Source organism: Penicillium angulare (assembly GCF_028827245.1).
Source record: "Penicillium angulare strain IBT 27051 chromosome Unknown utg000004l_segment0_segment0, whole genome shotgun sequence".
Taxonomy (NCBI): Eukaryota; Fungi; Ascomycota; class Eurotiomycetes; order Eurotiales; family Aspergillaceae; genus Penicillium; species Penicillium angulare.
The window spans coordinates 1,752,756-1,773,052 of record NW_026623163.1 but is presented as its reverse complement, the minus strand read 5'-3'; the positions used below and the strand labels follow the sequence as shown (position 1 = coordinate 1,773,052).

Sequence of the window (20,297 nt, the reverse complement as noted above, 5' to 3'; positions counted from 1 at the left end):
GAGGCTATTTGGACGAACTGATTCGGAGAATAGGCAGTTCCAAATAGGAATCGTGTCATATATGCAAGCGAATGAAAGCATGGCACTAGAAAAGCAAGTTACAAACCATTCAATGCGAGAGAATTAACAGTTACATACACCTGTATTATGGCAATTAGGGGTGCTATGTCCGACCGAGAAGATTCGGATGTCGCAAGAAGCATCCCCACCAATCCTTTCTGGTGAGCAATCGCGGTGCCTCGATCAAGTACGAACATCTAAAAGTCGTCAAGCTTGCCATATTCACACCCAGTTCCCCGTAATATTGGAATACGATACTCACGGCCCCCAGAGTTCCATAGGTTAGAACTGGTTCTGTTTGTGCTAATCGTTCGTTGACAAAACGGATAGCATAGGCCTGGTGATACAGAGTTCTTTGCGGTACTTTGCTAGCCACGCAACATGTCCATCGATGCGGAGGCACTAAAAAGCGTGGCATGGAAGAGGCACGGGTCGGACATGGCGTGCTCCATCCATCGAGAACGGAGGTGATATGCCAAGCTGTCCGCTACCACTATATGCGAGGGTAATGCTATGGACGTGAGATCTTCCGTGGGGTAAATGGTTAGCGTGTTCAAATGCGAACCTGTGACACAACCTACAAAATTCTAGTAGCTCCGACATATACGATTGGTATCTAATAGGAGGTTTGAAGCCGACCCCGCCTACTTCTGTTCGTACTAGCAGTGGAAAATACACTGGTAGCTGAAGCTCTTCGTGTCCGTTTCGGTACTATGCCAATGGGCAATAACTTGCTGCTGCGAGCTCGCCGTGCTGTATGTACAAGATGTGCTGATCCTACATATAAGTAATCCACGTCAGTTGGATTTTAGAGCCAATTATTGTCACAAATAGACGTTCCGTCCTATCCTGTATTACGATAATTTGGAATATACTAACCTCAGGCAGCGGGAACAGTTCGGAACAAGGCGGTCGCATCGACGCTTACACGCCCTACAACGTATGCAAGAAGTAGGCCGCAATTCATCAATCAATGACTCTGGTTGAACTGATTCAGACACAGGCCCTGTTAGCGAAGCCATCGGATACTCGCACAGCCTATCTAGTGTGCATGATACACTTTAGTAAGTCTCATGATATACAAATATGCCAATTTATGCTCATATGAAAATTGTTGGCGCAGTGAGAACGTACTTCTTGCATCGAGAGCAGATTGGCCATCGTTTATCGCATTGTCGCTTGCCCGACTTGCAGCTTAGGCAGACCAAACTAGATCTGTCGCCTTGCTGTACCTCTGCCATTTTGCGATGTCGGGTCAATGGGATGACGAAATTGGTTTGGAAATGTTTGATTCCAGAGAGTCCAAGCGGCTGGTTGGACGGCGACGTTATCATTCTGGAAGAAAATGGCTGATACAGAGACGAAGGGAATATCCTACAAAATCTAGACTGTGCTTACAGAGTACACAGCCCTGTCTCATGTAGGACAGCCCCATAGTTATCAGCCCCATAGTTATCAGCCCCATATAAACCTGAGGCCACAACTCTTATCGATAAGCGCATAAATTTCCCAAAGCTTCAAAGTCGCATTTCCCATTCCCAATTTCAACAACAAAATGGATTCTCCCGACCCGTTACTAAGTGAGCTGTGCTCAATATGGTGAGTCTTATTTCTTTATACCCAATAACATATGAGCTCCCCTAACAACTGCGATCAGCCACGTCAACCCCCCGAAATACCGCTGTCCGCGCTGTTCAACCCGCACCTGCTCTTTACCCTGCACAAGACGCCACAAACTCTGGTCCCAATGTTCCGGTGTCCGCGACCCAGCCGCATACCTTAAGCGAAACGAGTTAACCACCGAGACGGCCTTCGATCGCGATTTCAACTTCATAACGGGTATTGAGCGCTCAATGGAGCGCGCTGATCGCGACGCCGAGAATCGGGGAATTGATCTTGCGCGTGGAACAGGAACTGCTCAGAATGCTGAAGAGGATACGGCGGGTCCTTCAACGGGTCAGAAGAGGAAACATCCGCAACAGGGCCTTGTGAAGGGGGAAGCGAGCTTTTTGCGCGGTGCGGAGGCTGGTCTGGTCAATGTTATTCGGGCGCCGAGGGGAATGACGAGGAATAAGTTGAATAATTCACGGTGGCATCCTAAGTAAGTTTGTTGGTTGGTTGGTTGGTTGGATTGGATTTGGTGTGTTTTTCTAATGTTGGGTTTGTTAGGCATAAGTGTCTTAGTTGGTCTGTTGAGTGGATTTCTAAGGACGGGGAGAAGATTCTTCGGAATTGTTTGGAGAACTGCTCCATTGCTGAGTCTTACGATCGGGGATTCCCGCCACCGAAGCAGGAGAAGATCGTTCGTGAACAACCAAGTGAGAGACAGAATGAACAAGAGGGTGGTTTGACACAGGAAGAGCAGCAGGCTGAGCCTGGTACCGGTACCGGCACCGTGGCGACTGGTGATGTTGAGTCTACGAATACGCAACCTGAGAAGTCGAGTGCTGGTGCTGTGGAGGTATCGACAAATGCATCGGAGGAGAAAGAGAAGGTATTACCTATTGGCCCACATCGTAATCTATACTTCTACCTCCACCGCCCACGAACAACAGTCAAAAAACCAGTTCTAGTGCCGCTTGCGCCGCGGGCTATGGTCGCCGCTGCACTTCGTGAGCGGACGGTTCTCGAATTTCCCACTATATATACTCTGCTTGAGTCTCCGGATGAATTACTCAAGGAGAGAGAGACATCTCCGTTCATGCTTGAAGAAGATTATATTCGTTCTGTTGGACCTGAAGATGCGGCTGAGAAGTCTGCGAAAGCCGATGAGGATGAGGTTGATTCCCAGGAGTTACCTGGCCCCTCAGTTGATTTGCAGAATCTGGATGAGCAGAAGGTGCTGGAGGTTCTGAAACAGGATCTGTTCGAGCCAGAATCCTGAGAAGAGCTACATACTCAAGAGCCTTTGTTCAGGTGATTGATGTACTGTGTATATTTGGAATGGGTTAATCCCTTTTGTACAATAATTAAAATCCCCAACTCGTCAGTTGTATACATTTCAATGGCAACATGATAATTATTTTATAGAAATCGGAAGCAAACGTCGGCTGTCGGATCTTGACCGGGAATGTTGGAAGTTGAACAGTTGAACGTCTCGAGTTCACCAGTTAACTGATTGCTGCGCGAAACTAGTCAAAAGTGGGCGTTACAAAAGCTTGGACCACCCCCATAGTTAAGAGCGAAATTTGAAATCTTTTTGTCCACCTGAACTGCTATTTTATAAATTAGCACCCAAATGGTGTCGGCGGGTATGTATATAGAAGATAGAAGTTAGATATGCGCTAGTTCGACTTAACCCTGGGAAATGGCTACATTTGTGGGGTGTGGTGCTTAGTGGCTCTCAGCGAGGAACATGGTTGGGGGGAAGGACGGGGCCTGCGGGGCCTGCCGCTCGGCGTGCCCACCCCCAGTGGGCCCCGGGTGATGGGAGTGACTGGGGGCAGCACCGGGCCATGATTTGAAAGATCGTCTATTGTAGTAGTTAACGGCGCACTTCGGCATCACAATCCCCGGCCACAGCGGGTACAGGGGAGCACCATGCCGAGTTGTGCCATGATTTGTGTATCCAATAAGACGATGCACAGAAGCTGAAGGATCCGGACTACCCATTCAACCTTTCGCGTGTGAGGTAATGCGATCCGTGAGATACGATGCGAAGTTAGGTTTGACGGTTTCAAATACTCGATCGATGGAACAGGATGTCTGTACCATCAATGAGTTAATCAGATTGATCTCCAAGTCCAACTCAACCCCAAAGCCCAAATATGCAGTTAGGGTATTGAACTAAATGACACAAAATCAAAACTCCCAAGATGCAAATGCAAACCCAAGGGTATGTAAACTCGCTAAAAACGCTGACAAAATCACCAAAAAACAACAACCAATATATCAGAACCATAAAACTCCAAGGTAGATGCAACAGAATATAACGGCACTAGTCTCGTTCCCGGTCCACTGAGTTGACGAACAACTCAAAGGAGCGGACGAGATGAGGGTGTGGATTCGCTTCCAAGCAGGCTTCGTCTGGTCAGACAGACGACTATCTAGACTGGCCGAGCCAAGATTCGTGAGAGAAGTGTTCGTTCTTCAACACGTGAGCTCGTCAACTCGTGACTTGCTCAATAAGGTTCTTATATCAAATTGATACAGATTTGATTTATGATGTTGAACTGTCCGAATCGGAAGCAGTTGGAGGAACATCAGGAATAGAGGACGGGCGGGCTTTGCCCTGCGCCGACGAAGAGGTAAGAGGTTGTGTGGGGACTGTATTCGGAACGGTAGGGACTTCGTCCTCTTGGGGGGCCTTGGCGCCTAGTCCAAAAGACGCCTTTGACTCGGTGGGCGAGATGTTCTTTTCAGAACGACTGGGCTTCAGCTTCAATCGACCCTGTTCGAGGGCACGAAGAACGGAGCCAAGGTCTTGTGGATCAATAGATCGCAATTTGCCAATGGCATCTTCTGAAACATCAGAGAATGCTTTCCAACCCAATTGATCAAATTCTTCAGAAGTAGAAGACTTTGATTCAATAGATGGACCAGTGCCAGTGATCAGCCGTTGCAGGAAAGAATCGGTCACATGATTAGGTCGGCGAGGCATCTTGACAGGCTTAGATTTGGAACTAGAGTTTGTAGAGGCAACATCCTCTTGCTGACGCTTTGGTGGACGTTGAGCCATCACGGCATTCGGTCCTTCACCAACTTCATTACGAATCTTGTAATACACAAGACCTAAAGTTGCTGCCAAAGCTTGATGAGCTGCCTCGGGAAACCGATGCACTGCCTCAGCACGGGTGACGGTGAAATTACTATCAGTGGAGTCACTTGAATCGCTGTCATTGTCAAACATGTCTGTAGGGTGCATGCGACTCCAGCTCTGGTAACCTTCCAATTGGTAGAATTCTGCGAGCTCAGCCAAGCGATGAACTAGAGGGAAATGAGGTGTTAGACAGAGAGAGGTATTTCTTTCAAAAACGGCTTACCTCGGCTTCGCTTTTTCAAGCACCAAAATCTCCACACAGTACGTGGGAAATATTTAGGCCATTCAAGTGTACCATCATCCAAAATGACAGGTACTGGGTTGATAGGAGCGTGTATTGTTTGGGCGAGTGAGTTGAATCGAATTCGATCGCCTTGCTTCAATCGAGATTCCAAAGAATCGATACGACCGTTCACGTGTGACTCCATGGCACTTATTTGGCGTGATAGCTTATGTTCCAATGTCATCAAATCCGTGCGAAGTTGGTTGGTAGCAGTCTGCAGTTTACTGATATCGATACGTGAAGCACAGGTATCAGCCGTCATCCGTTCAGAATCAGACTGGAGTCGATCCACGCTCTTCTGCAAACGATCCACGTCGCTTCGCAAGAAAACGGTCTCTGTCCCAGACTGTCCGACACTAGACTTTAACTGAAAGATACTGCTTCGAATTTGATCCACATCCGACCGAAGAGCCACGACATTCAAATCAATACGATGGGAAATGGCATTGTGGTTGGCGAACTCGCGTCGAATATGATCATCCTCCCTGTTCCGTCGGTCCACATATGCTTCCTTAGTCAAAACGTTGGATCGGAGTTCGAGAACACGGGAGTCCAGTTCGTTCATGCGGTCGTGGAGATGGATGAGGGAGGGTTCGGAGCCAGGCGGTGTCGGTTCTCGTCGGACAGAGAGGCGAGGACTAGACATGGAGAGAGAGGTGCTGGAGGTACAGGAGTGACTCCGTTCGAGACTGGTCATGGTGGACATGTTGGATGCTGTATATAGGACGTATAGTGTATCGGATGGTTCTTTGTTGTACGCTTTGTTTTATAACATTTCGGGTCTAGATGAGGTCGTCCATGGTGAATTTTGGTGGTGAGGGCTCTTTGGAGGAAGCAATTGTGGGAAGAAAGGGAAAAGGGCCAGACAAAGGAAGGGGGGCGGCCGGCAAACTCGGTGTGACGGCGTCTGACCACCAACACGGTCACACCGGATCATCAAATCATGGGCATTACACAGACTTTCCCAGTCACCATGACTCTTTTTTTGTCTACGTGTTTTTTGACTCGCTTTTTTTTTTATATAATTTGATAGGATATAGTTGATTTCAATTATAATTTTAATCATCTTTGACACAATCCGAGTCATCCCATCTTTGGTGTTCAAAGAGAAGAGGATTCTTTACCAAAGTGTACTAAATATGACAATACAGATACCCAGATATGCGCAGGGCTTGTATTAATGCCGCCGAGAGGCCCGTCCAACAAAACTGTCCCAATTCGGTTAGACTGAAGCTTCCGCATGCGTTAGTCGTCCCCAAGTGCGTTAGCGTCGCTTTAGTCTCTCTTAGTGCGACACAGGATCAGTCCAAGGAATTTCTTACCCCAGTCTGATTGGAGAATGAGCCTTCGCCACTTTCAGGTGCCTACGAATTTCCCCCAATCACCGCCTATTGCTATTTCTGCCCATGCGCGCTCGCCGGCCCCTCAGCCTGGTGTGTTGGCTTGTGACGACATCTCGTAAGCCCGGCGGCCCAGATTTCCTGCTCACAATACGAGGATACTGAACGGCAACCAGCCCCCGCAGGCAGTCCAAGATATCTATCTCGATAATTCGATCATAGCTAGATGATAAGACTCTTCAAATGAAACGAAATAAAAACTACATAGTTCTGATCTCTCACCCAAGGGAGGGGAAGAATAATAGGCGCTTAAACTCATCAAAAGATTAGGTAGTATTCATTCCAAGGTTGGCGGTCTTTGCAGTATACATATTAACTACATACAAAGTTGTCCATATGAACCTTCGTAACTTTAACTTGAAGTTGGTCAGTTTTGTGAAAGACTCAAAAGCTTCTAATGCCATGGATTCCAAGGTTTGAATAACATTCGAATCCATTAGTATACAGTACATAATAAAACCTTGGAATGTCAAGATATATTCGAGGGCACACAAATGAGCATCATGATACTATTCCCGAGGTCGGATCCAAGCCCAAGATGAGATAGATACTACTGCACAAGTGGTCTCCTTCAGTTTGAACAGAGAAGCTTCCAATCCATCCACATGTGTACTTCGTATTAAGCAAATAACGGCATTAGTAGTATTTTCGAGCCAGGTTCTGCTTTGCTCCTGTTCCTACCCCCACCTTTATACTCATACTAGTAGTTCGCTCTTCATCTTGAAGTGGGGGTTCCACCTATAGTAACTTCAAATGAAGGAGCTAGATAGTCTATATAAACCCAGAATCAACATGAAAACATGAAGCTGTTTCATCTTTCAAATTGGAAAGACTGATCGTCATCAATTTCACCGACTCACGATCCAATTAGGAAGGCCTCAGATAAAAGTAGGCTCCAAGATAACAACCCACCAGTAAGTTCAACCACTTGAACAGCTCTGAAGCATAACACCAGTTGACATTCTAAATAAACGACCCAATGCAGTGAACCAATCCGACACGGAACAAATCACCGCACTTCTGTATGCATACGGCAATGCCTTGAAAAATCGCAATGTAGAAGACGCAGTCTCTCTATACACTGCAGACGGCGTCATCATGCCGCCGCATTTCTCAGCAAGTGTAGGCACCAAAGCCCTTCAGGTCTCATATGATCGAATCTTTTCGACATCGCACCTTCTTGTTTCTTTTCAGATCCAAGAAATTGTCATTCTGTCCTCGGAGTGGGCGTTTGCTAGGACCACAGCTAAAGGGACCAAAACGATGCTTGCGACGCAAGAATCTGAAGCCGCAGAGAACCAAGAATTTTTTGTGGTTAGGAAAGAGGATGGGAAATGGCGGATTGCGAGATATGCATTTTCTTCCATGAAGCCATTAGTTCAAAGCGGGATTGAGAGCGCTAGGTCAAGGTTGTAATTATCAGTTGGTTCACTCAACTGGTACATCACTAAATGTATAGATTTCGAATCATAGGAAACTCTGAAAGAGCTTGTTATTGCATCCCAAGTTGGCTTGAAGTAGAAATTTAGGTTAAAGTTGATGCTTGAACTCGTGGTTTGGCATGTGCAAGGTAGGAAGTCGCGAAGCCCTAGAGCGGGTGTCGTGACTTCCCCCGTGCACGCAAAGTGAAAGCTTGAATCGGAGACAAGAGAGGAAACTGAGAATTTCACTCTTTAAAAAGACGTCTCATATGCTATGATTTCGTGCAATCTGCCAACATGAAGCGGATATTGGGCATATTAAGCTTCGCAGTTTTTTATATCACTTCTCTTGCCTCGTCACAATCCACTGTTCCCGAGAAGACATCAAAACTTCCCGTCACCAAGAAAGACCCCCGAGACTGCGACTGCTTCACCGTATCCGGCGCTGATCCAGGATACTTTCAGCACTATAAGCTCTGGGACTTTCGTGCTATTCCCCTGAAGAAAAGCGATGCGGACCGCCCGCAAAAACAGGACGACGAATGGGACGAATGGGATGAGGACGAAGACATAGATGAGGACGAAGACATAGATGAGGACGACGATGACGACGACGAAGATGATGATAATGAATACGAGGAAGATTCATTCCCAGGATCTCTCTATTTATTCAAAACAGCATTCGACAAAGACTGGATTAGCCAGGGATGGCATCGGCCACCCACACCCCTCGCCCCAGTAAGGATGGTCAATTCCAAACGAAATGTCTTCTTCGCCCGTGCAAAAGATCGCAAAGATCCAAAAGCAACATACCTCATCTTGCGAACAACTCGTCACCACAATTTCACATCTACAGCCGAGATCGAGACGCGCGTCCAAAATATCTTTCGCTGTTCTCTCAGGGTACATATGCGAATTTTGCCTGCCAGCATGGTAGTCTTGCAGCCGCCTCATCCTCAAGAATGGCCCTCGCTGGATCCAAATCAACATGCCCTCGCAGCACTTGATGATGGACCAGGCTTTGTTAACTCCACTTCTCTACTGGCAGATGCTACAAGACCTCCATCGGGAGCTTGTGTAGGTATCTTCACCTACCACGCTAAGAACTGCGAATCGGATATCGAGATTTTGACAAGCGATCCCTCTCACCGAGTCCGATACGCCAATCAACCAGATTACGATCCTCTCACTGACCGAATGATCCCAGGCGCGGCTACAGTCGCGGATTTACCGGTTCCATGGACTGGATGGTCAACGCACCGCTTGGACTGGCACTCCGATCGCTCGCGTTGGTACGTGAACAATCAATTGCAAGAAGACAAGTCATACCGTGTGCCGAATCTTCAAAGCAGGCTCGTGATCAATCTTTGGAGTGATGGTGGTGTCTGGACTGGCGATATGAAGATAGGAGACAGTATCTATCTTGCCGTTGAATACATCGAATTAGCATATAATCGATCTTCCGATGGAAATGAGCTGGGCAGGATCCCACCAGAGCAAAGCCACGGAGGACATCAACGGCCTCACCGTCCCCGTCCTAACACAACTGAAATTGAAATCGAAGATGTTTTTGAAGATGTGGAACGGTTCGAGCCTGAGACGGAGATTTTGACTGGGGCTTGGAAAAAGAAGAAGAAGCACCATAAGTGCAAGAAGGGGAAGAAGGGTAAGAAGTGCAGGGAAAAGAAGAAAAAAGAGAAACAAAAGCATGGGACGGGAGGCGGGGGTACTGGGCCCAAATGCCAGCGTATGTGCAATATTGATGAACTGCACTTTGGCTCTGTGAATTGAGATGGGTGTTTATAGTAGGTAGATCCCTCCTGGATGTATCTTTTTGTTGCCGTTAAAATTGGCGGATTGTATTATTAAAATGGAAATGGCATAGGATATTCGGACTGCAATTCGAAGACTGGAATAGTGTATATCACTCCAATTTGAAGTAGCTGTGTGTAAATGAAAATATGTTCTTGGTATTGTAACCTTGGAACTTGTATTCGATTCTAAATCTGAAGAAAAAGGAGGCCCATTGTGGACACTGAAAGGTAGGAAAGAAGTCTCAAAAGAAGTCATGATTATACGAAAAAGAAATGGCCCGCGGGGGCATGTTTTTCATGTCTTGTCAACAATGGGGTATCATTTGTATTCGTTCAAACATCAAATCAGAGAGGAAAGAAGGAGAACAATAAATGGAATTTGAACCGAAGCAAACCCACGAGAATCAAAGAATCCCTCCCTTCTTTGTTCGCCATGCACACCGTAATGATCGAAATTAAAAGCCTTTAAACGCCAGGTCAACAGTTCATAGACTGTTGCCACAATGATGATAGAGATGTAGAGGTATGTGTGTCGTATGTATGTGTTGAGTAGGAGAGAGAAATGTGACCTTCACCTTGTGTAAGGCAATGGTTTGTACATTGAAAATTGCATGTTCAATGGCCGAGTCCCTCGGTCGATGATCGGTTACAAAGGGAGGGGGGGAGGAAGGAGGACATAAGATGAAAATAGGGTTGAAGATGCGATCAAAGCAAGATAGTACCCGTTGAATCAATTGGGCTGAAATCTCCATGAAGGCCGCCATTCATGATTTCAGCGACAATCTTTTGACGCAGCAAGGTTGTATCATTAGCCCCAAAGGCAGTTGGCTCGATATTCAATGCAATCGCTTTTGCGTTTGTCAACAAGAACACACCGCAGTCGCTGCCGTTGTTCTGTTGAGATGAGACCGATGAAAGGACTGACCATTCATCATCCACAAAGTTGGCTCCCAGCTCCCCAGATAGCCACTTTTTGATCGTATTCACTTTAGATGAGATCCCGTGATCGGACAATGAGTCGAAGTACTCGATTGTTCGATCGGCGGGCCGAACAACCATTAATGTCCAATGTGCGGACTCATGTACGGGAACAAAGACCATATCAACCTCTAGCAACCTTTCACCACCAATCTTGGCTCGTTTTGCCCACCGCCGCACGCCATCATAACCTTTTTGCCGAAGAGTGGAGTAAAAGAAGCTGCTAAAAGCGTGATACCGAGGTCCCTTGCCCTTTTCAGTGGATTTTTCAAGATATCGGACGACAACCTCAAGATATGCATTGATTATCTCGTCGTTCAGCCAAGCAAATGGCTTGATGCAAGTGATAACGTCCTTTTGATATAATGCGTCTCCGTTGGGAGACTGGGCCACCGCACCAGAGGAATACATAGCTTTCGAAACTCTGTTCGACCAATCCGATGACAACAGGCGAACGCATTTGCCCTGTGGTCTGATCCTTACTGGTCGTCCTTGTTCGCCTTCTAGAGCCAATTTGGCCTTCTGCTGTCGTTCCCATTCTTTTCGGTAGATGGAATCTATACGATCGGCCGGAAGAGGCTTCGACTGAGGAGATACCAATTGTACTGCCGAAACAGGTCGACCAAATGGAAACCTTTCATATATTTTGTATCGCTCAGCCCACGGGTCGTCAAAATCTTTGAATTCCTGGTAAGTCCTCTGACTTGGTGGTCTCACGGGCGTGGAAGGGGTCGTTTGAACAAACGCTGGCGTTTGACTTCGCGATACTAAGGGATGAAGATGAGGGGCGAGGTCTGTGTGAAGGCTAGGTATTGGGAGGACAGTGGTATCCCTGCGGTTGTTGAACTCCTGCGTTGGAACATCATGGCGCTCCACGCGTTCACTGGGCACGATTTGCGGAGAGGATGGACGAGATGTAGGGAAGGCTCCCGGTATCGTTGACAAGTAGCGCTCATCTATAAGAACCTTGTCGTGAGCACGTAAAGAGGCGATTGTCTTTGAAGCCGTAGTGCATACCTTGGTGTTCTTCCTCAACTATTTCATTACCCTTGTTGGCTTCAAAATCCTTATCTGGGAGAGAGAATGTCTCTTTCACCTTTGGGCGATTGCCCTGGAGCAATTCCTGGACCCGATCCCAAAGACCCATTGCGGCGCTTTGGATTTCACTGATGTGAAAGAGATGGCTGGGAGCAGGTCGGCAGAGAAAGCTGCCGGTTTATGAGGGAACCGCGGGATAAACCAATGGGGAGAGAGTCGGGCTGAGGCGAAAGTGGCTGCAGATAGCGACGGAAGAAATTCCCATTGTCGGCGAGCGACCACAGTCAACCTGGAGAGACTTGCGACTTGGGATGATCGCGTTGCTGTTTCCTTCCCGCCGGGGCAGCTTTCATGACCTGCGTGGCTGACTAAGGGACCCGCCTCTAACCACATTGGGTGATCTGCAGGACGAACTATGGAAGACTGAAGATAAAGAAGCTTTAATCACTAAATGGGAGAAGCTCCATAATATAGAACAAAGAGAGGGGAAAATCTTCATAAGTAGTAATGTAGTCATAAGATATATTCTATAGGCGGCCGTAACAAGTCAGAGAACTTTAGGTGGCTTTACCCATTGAAAGAAGGTATCGCTAAAGAACTTTAAGGATACAAATCGCAATATGTACATGCGCAATCCGACCTATGTCCCTTTGAAAGACGGGTTTTCCCCAGCCCAGCCCCTTGGATTGAACTAGGCCCAAGCTATGACAAAGGGTATAGTTGCAGAGCATTTGGACACCGGGCCCGTGCATGTCACAATGTTACAACATGGTTAAGAAGGGACTCCAAGCCCAATAAATTCGAATACCGGGGGTGCCACGTTTATGACGACCCACGGAATCCCTAAAGAACGCATAGATCAGTTCGATGCCCATGTGAAATACTAGCTGCAAAACATACCTGCATATACAACCAACTTGGTCACAACTTCTACATCGTATCTTACACGGGGCTTTTTAATCTGAGAGAACACGTCTTTCTCATCCGATCGAGATGTTTCATATTCGGGAGGCGGGAGAGGCGATGATCTTGGAATGTTGGCATCGACGTCGACCATGGCTGAGTTCGGACTCCCGGTTCCCATCATGTTTTCGTATTGGTCTAGCGTGGTGGGCTTTCGCAATAAAATGGGAGCCCCATTGGGTTTGGTCTCTCCGTCGGCAGGGGAATCGCGGGAACTTCCAGATTGACTCTCGCGCCGACGTTTCTCGCGGTATGCAAGTGTTTCATATGCATCTGCTTCGGATTGGGGACCAATGGAAACAGCCCGTCGTCGCGGATGTCTGATAGTGGTGATTATAGAAGGAATTTCAGAAAAGTTAGGAAGAACATCGTGGTCCTTCAAGTTGGAGGGAACTGTTGTATATTGCCTGTCCACAGCGTTAATGATCAATATACAAAAGAGAAGATGAAATGCAGAACGTTAACTTACGAGGCAGTTTTGAAAAACCTTCGAGGTAGGAGAAGACCAAGCTTCTCTAGACTGCGGAAGACGGGCGGCAGGATACGAAGAAGGGTGGGCTTTGTGACCTCTCGCCATGCAAATATGCACAAAACACCCACAATCAGACGAATGATAGTCTTCATCAACCCAAGGCTTTCGTAACGGTAGGGAATAGTCCCAGGAAGTGGTTCGGACCAAGCGAGGCTAGAAAGTGTGAAGTACCACGACCCCACGTCAATGCCGAGTGTCACACCAGCAAAGGCGACACTATCATCGAAACATGGACAATCATCCGCAGGCTCTGGGTGGATGCGAACCAATATGAGAATGACGAGAGGAATAGCAAGAATTCCGACCCATGACGCAGACAGGATATAGTCGTCAAATGCCGGGCCTAAGCTGTATTGTGCGTACCCGATCAATGCACCCAGTGTACAACCAACAAAGCAGTCTAGCATTCCATGCATACCGCAATATAGCCGGCCCAAGACGATCGATGTAACATAGAGGTAGATGACCACCTGAAGGGCTAGGTTGGTCTGCGGGCTAACGATCGAGTCGGGAGAATTGAGAAGAGCGATCGCATAAACAGCAACAGAAACGGCATTTGTTGAATGCGTCGATGGGAAGCCATATTCCAGGGCAGCGGAACCGGACATGGTGATACGTTGCAGAGGAGGGGAAAGGGGCCGAGGCAGACATAGCAAGTCCTTGATGAAGCCGCTGAAGAAGACACCAGCTGCCAGAATGTGAACCATACTAAGAAACAAGATCTCGTTAGTCTTATCCGCATCGCGCATGTTCTCTCTATACCGGAATCAAATCATACCCGCGACCTAAGCTGTTGTGGCCACACCAGAAAAGAAATGGCAGAAAGACCATGAAGAACGTGTGGGTGCCGAGGTTGGCAGTGAATGCAAAGTAGGAATCTAGCGCCGGGGTACGGACTTTCTCCTGCACCCAAGCAAGATAGGGAGTCTCATATCGAATCAAAGGCAGAAGCTTTTGTCGTGGCCAGTACCGCCAAAGTGGTAGTCGGTTTGAATCTAATCAGATCGCAAACAGAGGGGTTAGCAACCGTGGATGATACAGTCCCATGGGATAACATCAACAATTAAGAGATGCAAGGTCGCATACAATGATTAAGACTCTTCAGGCCTGCATCAGGCTGGTCTTTTGCGATCTTTCCCATTCTGTGTTGTTATCAGTCCTGATGCGATTGGACCCCATACATGGACAGGTAGGTACCTGCCGCTCGGTCTGAAGCTTCGAGGCTCAGCGCAATGACATAAGGAGCGGATGAAAGTTGGATTTGCACTGAAGGAAGAATATCGATGAGGTTGGGTGATTTCGCCGTAGGGTAGGATGCGCCAGGAGGTTGGAATTGCTCCGGGGCCATAAAGTTCACTTGTCACCGCGGCTCTCAGCGGCCCCTGATGCCATGTGTGTGGGCTTAGTCACCCACATAAAATCAAACATGGACTCGAACATTTAGATGTATAGATGCCAACAATCGATGATCAAAAGGATCAATAGGGAAATAAAGATTGAGATTAGGTGAGAATAAATAAATTTTGGATTAACAGCTGATTAAAAAACATAGCGGGGGTAAGCGTGGAGATGCCTGGGATGCCCAGGTGTACATAGAATTTGAGTATACAAAATCAAGATGGATAGATTAGCTTCGATTGGATGGCCTTACCTCATCATTTTATACGCAATTACCTTGGGAATCATACAAGATCTGAATCAATCTCGTGAGATTGCATAGATTAGATTAGTTGATCGAGCCTAGAACATCCTCCATTCCAGGTTTTCTATCCGCACAATCTTGCTTGAGCCGCACCTGGGCACCTAGCAACGTATACAGCAAGAATAACAATGAAATCTCGTTGCTATGATTCCACTCTATTCTGGCAAAAATGTAATATTTCCATTTCAATCCTAGAGGTCATTGAAAAATCCAACTCCAAAACTTCGATAGGGCTGCACAGCCACCATTATCAATACAATTCCCCAGTCTCAGTTGGGCATAGTCTTAGTTTGTATCGTGCAAGGCTGTAACTACAATTCCCGTCTTTTTTCATCGATTGGCTGACCATTGTCACAATTTAATTGACGTCCTCTTATACCAACCTAGTGACCGTTATAATGTCAGTCAATGTCAGGTCATCAATGTTACATGTGTCTATTCAACTTCTCATACTAAAACAGGGAACCTACCTACATTTCCACCTCAACAAATAAATTTTACATGTCATATCTCAATTGAGTGCACGGCATCACCAAGTGGGGTCTTGCCTCAGGAGTGGATAACATTTTACTTTTCGAGTGCTATCGCCTGTCAATAATCTTCCGGCGATTCGGAAACGATTTGCAAAATGGACCACAATTTCCGATGCACCAAACACATGCTTGGAACAACCATTAATATTAGCCACTTAATAGTGTGGGACGTGACGCGCATCACAATCGATGCACGAAAAGTCCGGTGTGCCTTGACCTGCATAAGTCTGGCAACAGGAAGCGCCAATAACCAGGTGTCTCTCCAATCAGACCTCCAGCTCCCCTGTCAGTTTACTCTATAACGAAGTTATGTCATTTTCATCTATCTCGCAGCGTAAATTGTAATCATGATTCTCGTCTCGGCATTCCTACCCGACTAATTCCTCAATAGTGGTGCTCAGCCGCCCAGACGCTCAGCTATACATAGAGAGTAGATCACATGATGACCGGCAGGCCCGAGGGGAAACAACCACATCCTGTTCTGTTGAGCTGAACGGTGGGGAAGAGGGGCTGCTGAGGGGCTTGAAGCGGAGACGTGGGAATCGGAAAAAGGAACCTGATCGCAGAGATCACAGCAATCAAGGCGAGACTGACAGTTAAACCAAGGAGGATCGTGCCTCTGGCGTCATTGAAGCGCGGGCGTTGCCATAACAACGCAAAATGTAAACATGGGTCTCATCTTGGGCGAGACCCTCAACTATCTTTATCGCAGTCGATCCCTAGATCTGCAAGTAAAAGATCCCAATCTTCTTCTCCTCTTTACTTTTTAACCTTCTTCTCATCTTAACCTCGATCTCTTAGAGACCCGTCTCTTTCCATACAACTTTTCCGAAGACTATATCCCAGCCCTGATCCTCTCGGCAGATAGCCGTTCCATTACTTTAACGACCCGCATTACAACAAGGGGGCTTCCATTCCACCGACCATGAGCCAGATGTATGACGACCAGTACTATGCTGCTTCGCGACGTCGTTCTGTTGCCACACCTCCTCCATCCCACTCACCACGCCACAGCCGAACTCGCAGCCACAGTGTTCGAGTGAGCAACGGTACAGCCAGCACCAATACCAGCTTTTCCAGTGGACGCATGTCTGAAGCAACCAACATCACTCAGCCGCCATCCTATTCAAAAAAATTCGTTGTGGTCGGAGATGGCGGCTGTGGAAAAACTTGCTTGTTGATTAGCTATTCGCAAGGCTACTTTCCTGAGGTAGGCTAAATCCCGCCCCCCGCGATCGAAACCAAGGGTTAGTATACTGATCCCGCTTTGCAGAAATACGTCCCCACAGTGTTTGAAAACTACATTACTCAGACTATTCACCGATCATCCGGGAAGACAGTTGAGCTGGCCCTTTGGGATACAGCTGGGCAGGAAGAATATGATCGTTTGCGCCCGCTGTCCTACCCAGAGACGGATCTTTTGTTTGTGTGCTTTGCTATCGATTGTCCAGCATCTTTGGAAAATGTCATGGATAAGGTAAGCCAAGAGATCGTGTTTATCTAATCATTACTCCCACTAACAAAAAAATTGCAGTGGTATCCCGAGGTTCTGCATTTTTGCCCCACAACCCCTATCATCCTGGTTGGCCTGAAGTCAGATCTCCGCAACAAGCGCACATGCATTGAGCTCCTCAAGACACAAGGCTTAACGCCCATTACCCCAGAGCAGGGACAAGCTGTCGCCTACCGGATGGGAGCTAGCTATGTCGAGTGCAGCAGTAAGGAGATGCACGGCGTGGATGATGTTTTCGCTCAAGCAGTCGACACAGTCGTGACAACCGAAGATGAAGGCTGGAAGACTCAAAAACAATCAAATAACCGCACCAGTGCCAAGCCTTCCAGTAGCGGGAGACCTGGCAAGAAGATCAAGAAACGATCCTGCAAGATCCTGTAAAAAGGTTCCTTTGCCTTCCTTTCTTCTTCTTGATTATCTATTCTTTATCGTTCGATTCTCTCCTACGGCCCGATCACAGCCTGGTTGCTTTTGTCGGCTAGCTTGCCTGTTCCCTGTGTATGTGATATGTTAGCGCAAGCTGGACAGAGCTGGACATGAACTACAAAAATTTCTTCGAGTCTGGAGACGCTGCGCGCTCTCTTTGGCGACACATTGTTTTTCTTCTCTTTTTCTTGTGCTGGAGGCGGCTTTCTGGATTTGACAATTGTTCTTTTTTTTGTGTGTCTTTTCTTCTTCTCGGCTTGCCTCCCTATGTGTTTTCACTCATGGCCCTTATGGTTTTTGCTTCATGGCTCTCATGATCTGGGTCTTTGCCAATTTCTTTCTTTTTGGCATGCATGGGACTGGTGTTCTCAAATGACGTTTTCTGATATGTTCTGTTGGCAAGCGACCTCTTCTATCTGTTACTGAAACAATACATTTTCACTTTTCATGTTCAAGACGGGAATTGTAAATCGTAAATGTGGGAAATTGTATAAATGAGGCAAATGGTATCTAGAACACAATCCAATAAACACAGACGCCGACCCCGGTAGATCCAATATCAAATATCAAGCTAGAGCTTTTATCGTAGCATAGACTCATCATCATCCTCCTCTTTCTTAATAGGCTGGTCCTGTCCTTCGCTCTCCCCGCTAACCTTCCGCTTTCCTTGACTGTTATCTTCGGTCTCCTGATTGTGGCCCATAAAGTTCTCAAACTGGGACCACAGCGCCTCGACAGATCCAAATTCGTTCCCGACCTATGTAGTATCGTCAACAATACTGGCCATGAAACTTGTAACCCAACTCAATAGCATGATACGCACCGTAATAATGCTCTCCAAATTCCGATTCAACCGATTCATATTCTGAAGCACTTGCTCCATACCCTAGGTAACTCAACCAATCAATCACCCACACCAGACAATATCCATATATCTCAATAACTCACCACCGCAATCTCACGAACCAATTCCTCCCGCTGCTGCTCAAAGACAGTCGGTGTCGCAGCACGCCCACCAGAGCCAGACGTAGAAGAAGGCCAAGCCATTTCGTAAGAGGTATCTAGTGTCTTTCTTATCCCTCTAACACTGTTTGTTTTCCAATTCGCATCTAGTTCCAGACGCGACTGCCGCTCAGTTATCGTGCTTTGTTCAACGAGACAGCAGTTGCTGGGTGCTGTCTGTCGGGATTCCGGGAAACGCGAGTGGTTCGTGCTTGGGATGTCGGACCGAGGTCGCCAATGGAACTGAAACGATGATCGGTTGCTCAGGAACTGGGGGATGGTGAAACTGTTGAGTGTGTACTGCTGCCGCTGTGAGGCAGGAACGAAACAGTGCAGATTGCAGATTGGTGATGGGGAGAACGTTTGAAGTTGTTATTGGTGGGGCTGTATTGATAACAGCTTCCGATTGGCAATCGGGCTTGTTCTGCGGGACACACGTTAGGCTTCAGGTTTAGTCAGAACTTTGATTTGCATTTGCATTTTGCATTTTATTTTATTTTATCCTTTTTTTGAGATAGAAATTAATGATGATTCTTTCATTGTACTAATTTTTGTTACATAAAGTTTGCTGTGATTGATTGGTTTGAATCTTTGACTGCTTACAGGGTGGTTTGGTTCTAAATGCCCACTGAATGTAAAAGGATGGTACCAAGATAATATCAATTGGAATAAGACATAATTTATTTTCGGAATATAAAAAGCCGCTTATGTTTATTTCGTTTGATTGGCGAATTCCGCTAGTAATCTTCAACTTCAATGTCGAGTATACCTATCTCCATGATCCAGGTGGACTTTTCAATGTGCCCGTGGGTTATATAGTAGGCTAAATCCATTATTATTATTCATATTCACGCACGTGTGTATTTTCAAAGCAACCACTGGCGGAGGTACGTACCTTGACATCTTAGGATCATTGTGTCTGTCGAGGTACATTCCGAGGGCTCATGTAATTTATGGCACTTCAAAGCCGCTCTTATATTCGTATTTACAACATGAAACTCGTGGACCTCGATTAAACAACTCTTGTGTAATTCGAGTAACTATCTGAAGTGATATGAAGGTCCCTCACGCCCAGGAAACACGGAGAGTGTCTACTCCGAGTCTTCATGTTTGAGTATTGTTGTAGAAGGCTGGCAACTGAAAACGACTGATTAATATTATCATATAGAATATGGCGAAGTGCATCCGATCCAATCTCTATCCCACACCCCAGTGCACTTGATACATAGCCAGGGATTGGAATACCAACATTGATGATTTCGTGAATCCTATACTGTGCAAGTATGTAGTTTGTCCTTCCATTATTTAAAAAGTCAGTACAGCTTCTCAAGGAGGGGCTTGAAAAGCAAAATGGTAGTCCCAGCGAACTGCTTCTTCCATTTCATGTATAGTTCGACCAATTGATGCAGATGTCCAGCGTGATTGAACAAATTACAATGTATTCTGCCTCCAATGACTCTTATCAAAAAACTACAATTTTCGTTTTACAACACCAACGCAACCTTAATCTGAATCCAAATCTCACTGGCAATCCTAATCATAATAATTTACCACCACAGAACAAATGTACATAAGTACTCAAGTGGGTCAGTCCAATTTCCGACCACTGACAATACCCGACCTTAACCATGGAAAGCAACCAAAACAAGAAGCCCCAAATCCCACAGCAGCCATCGTCATTTTATTTGCCCCCTCTTCGCCAGAATTCCAGAACTCACTAGTTCACACACTAAAGACGCTAAGATTCCCACACCCCACCTCCTAAAACATAGAGAACAGAGACATTGGAAAAGCCCAGTCTAGCCACCGTACCTGTTCGCCGAGTGTCATACATTGTCTCACCTACAGCCGAGCCGACAGACCCAGGGTCTAG

At 46.7% G+C, this 20,297-nt stretch overlaps 7 protein-coding genes across 7 annotated transcripts; 3 read left to right on the top strand and 4 right to left on the bottom strand.

Moving 5' to 3' along the window:
• Positions 1-1,615: 1,615 nt before the first annotated feature.
• N7478_004597 (zinc finger HIT domain-containing protein) lies at positions 1,616-2,944 on the top strand (the record flags this gene model as incomplete). Its single annotated transcript, XM_056920811.1, has 3 exons — positions 1,616-1,659; positions 1,718-2,161; positions 2,230-2,944. The coding sequence occupies 3 exons, from the start codon at positions 1,616-1,618 to the stop codon at positions 2,942-2,944; spliced, it is 1,203 nt and encodes a 400-aa protein (XP_056778848.1).
• A 1,275-nt stretch (positions 2,945-4,219) lies between these two features.
• On the bottom strand, positions 4,220-5,808 carry N7478_004596 (uncharacterized protein; the record flags this gene model as incomplete). The annotated part of the gene is made up of 2 exons (XM_056920810.1): positions 4,220-4,986; positions 5,043-5,808. 2 exons carry the CDS (start codon positions 5,806-5,808, stop codon positions 4,220-4,222), a joined length of 1,533 nt encoding a protein of 510 aa, XP_056778847.1.
• Positions 5,809-8,220: 2,412 nt separating this feature from the next.
• N7478_004595 (glycoside hydrolase family 16 protein) lies at positions 8,221-9,714 on the top strand (the record flags this gene model as incomplete). The annotated part of the gene is made up of 1 exon (XM_056920809.1): positions 8,221-9,714. One exon carries the CDS (start codon positions 8,221-8,223, stop codon positions 9,712-9,714), a length of 1,494 nt encoding a protein of 497 aa, XP_056778846.1.
• A 728-nt stretch (positions 9,715-10,442) lies between these two features.
• Positions 10,443-11,862, bottom strand: N7478_004594 (SUMO protease ULP1; the record flags this gene model as incomplete). The annotated part of the gene is made up of 2 exons (XM_056920808.1): positions 10,443-11,671; positions 11,733-11,862. 2 exons carry the CDS (start codon positions 11,860-11,862, stop codon positions 10,443-10,445), a joined length of 1,359 nt encoding a protein of 452 aa, XP_056778845.1.
• A 663-nt stretch (positions 11,863-12,525) lies between these two features.
• N7478_004593 (phosphatase PAP2 family protein) lies at positions 12,526-14,596 on the bottom strand (the record flags this gene model as incomplete). The annotated part of the gene is made up of 6 exons (XM_056920807.1): positions 12,526-12,596; positions 12,654-13,123; positions 13,186-13,956; positions 14,027-14,243; positions 14,335-14,390; positions 14,430-14,596. 6 exons carry the CDS (start codon positions 14,594-14,596, stop codon positions 12,526-12,528), a joined length of 1,752 nt encoding a protein of 583 aa, XP_056778844.1.
• A 1,812-nt stretch (positions 14,597-16,408) lies between these two features.
• N7478_004592 (Rho4-like protein) lies at positions 16,409-17,377 on the top strand (the record flags this gene model as incomplete). Its single annotated transcript, XM_056920806.1, has 3 exons — positions 16,409-16,693; positions 16,757-16,960; positions 17,018-17,377. 3 exons carry the CDS (start codon positions 16,409-16,411, stop codon positions 17,375-17,377), a joined length of 849 nt encoding a protein of 282 aa, XP_056778843.1.
• Positions 17,378-18,002: 625 nt separating this feature from the next.
• N7478_004591 (DASH complex subunit DAD1) lies at positions 18,003-18,469 on the bottom strand (the record flags this gene model as incomplete). The annotated part of the gene is made up of 3 exons (XM_056920805.1): positions 18,003-18,179; positions 18,246-18,308; positions 18,371-18,469. The coding sequence occupies 3 exons, from the start codon at positions 18,467-18,469 to the stop codon at positions 18,003-18,005; spliced, it is 339 nt and encodes a 112-aa protein (XP_056778842.1).
• Positions 18,470-20,297: the final 1,828 nt, after the last annotated feature.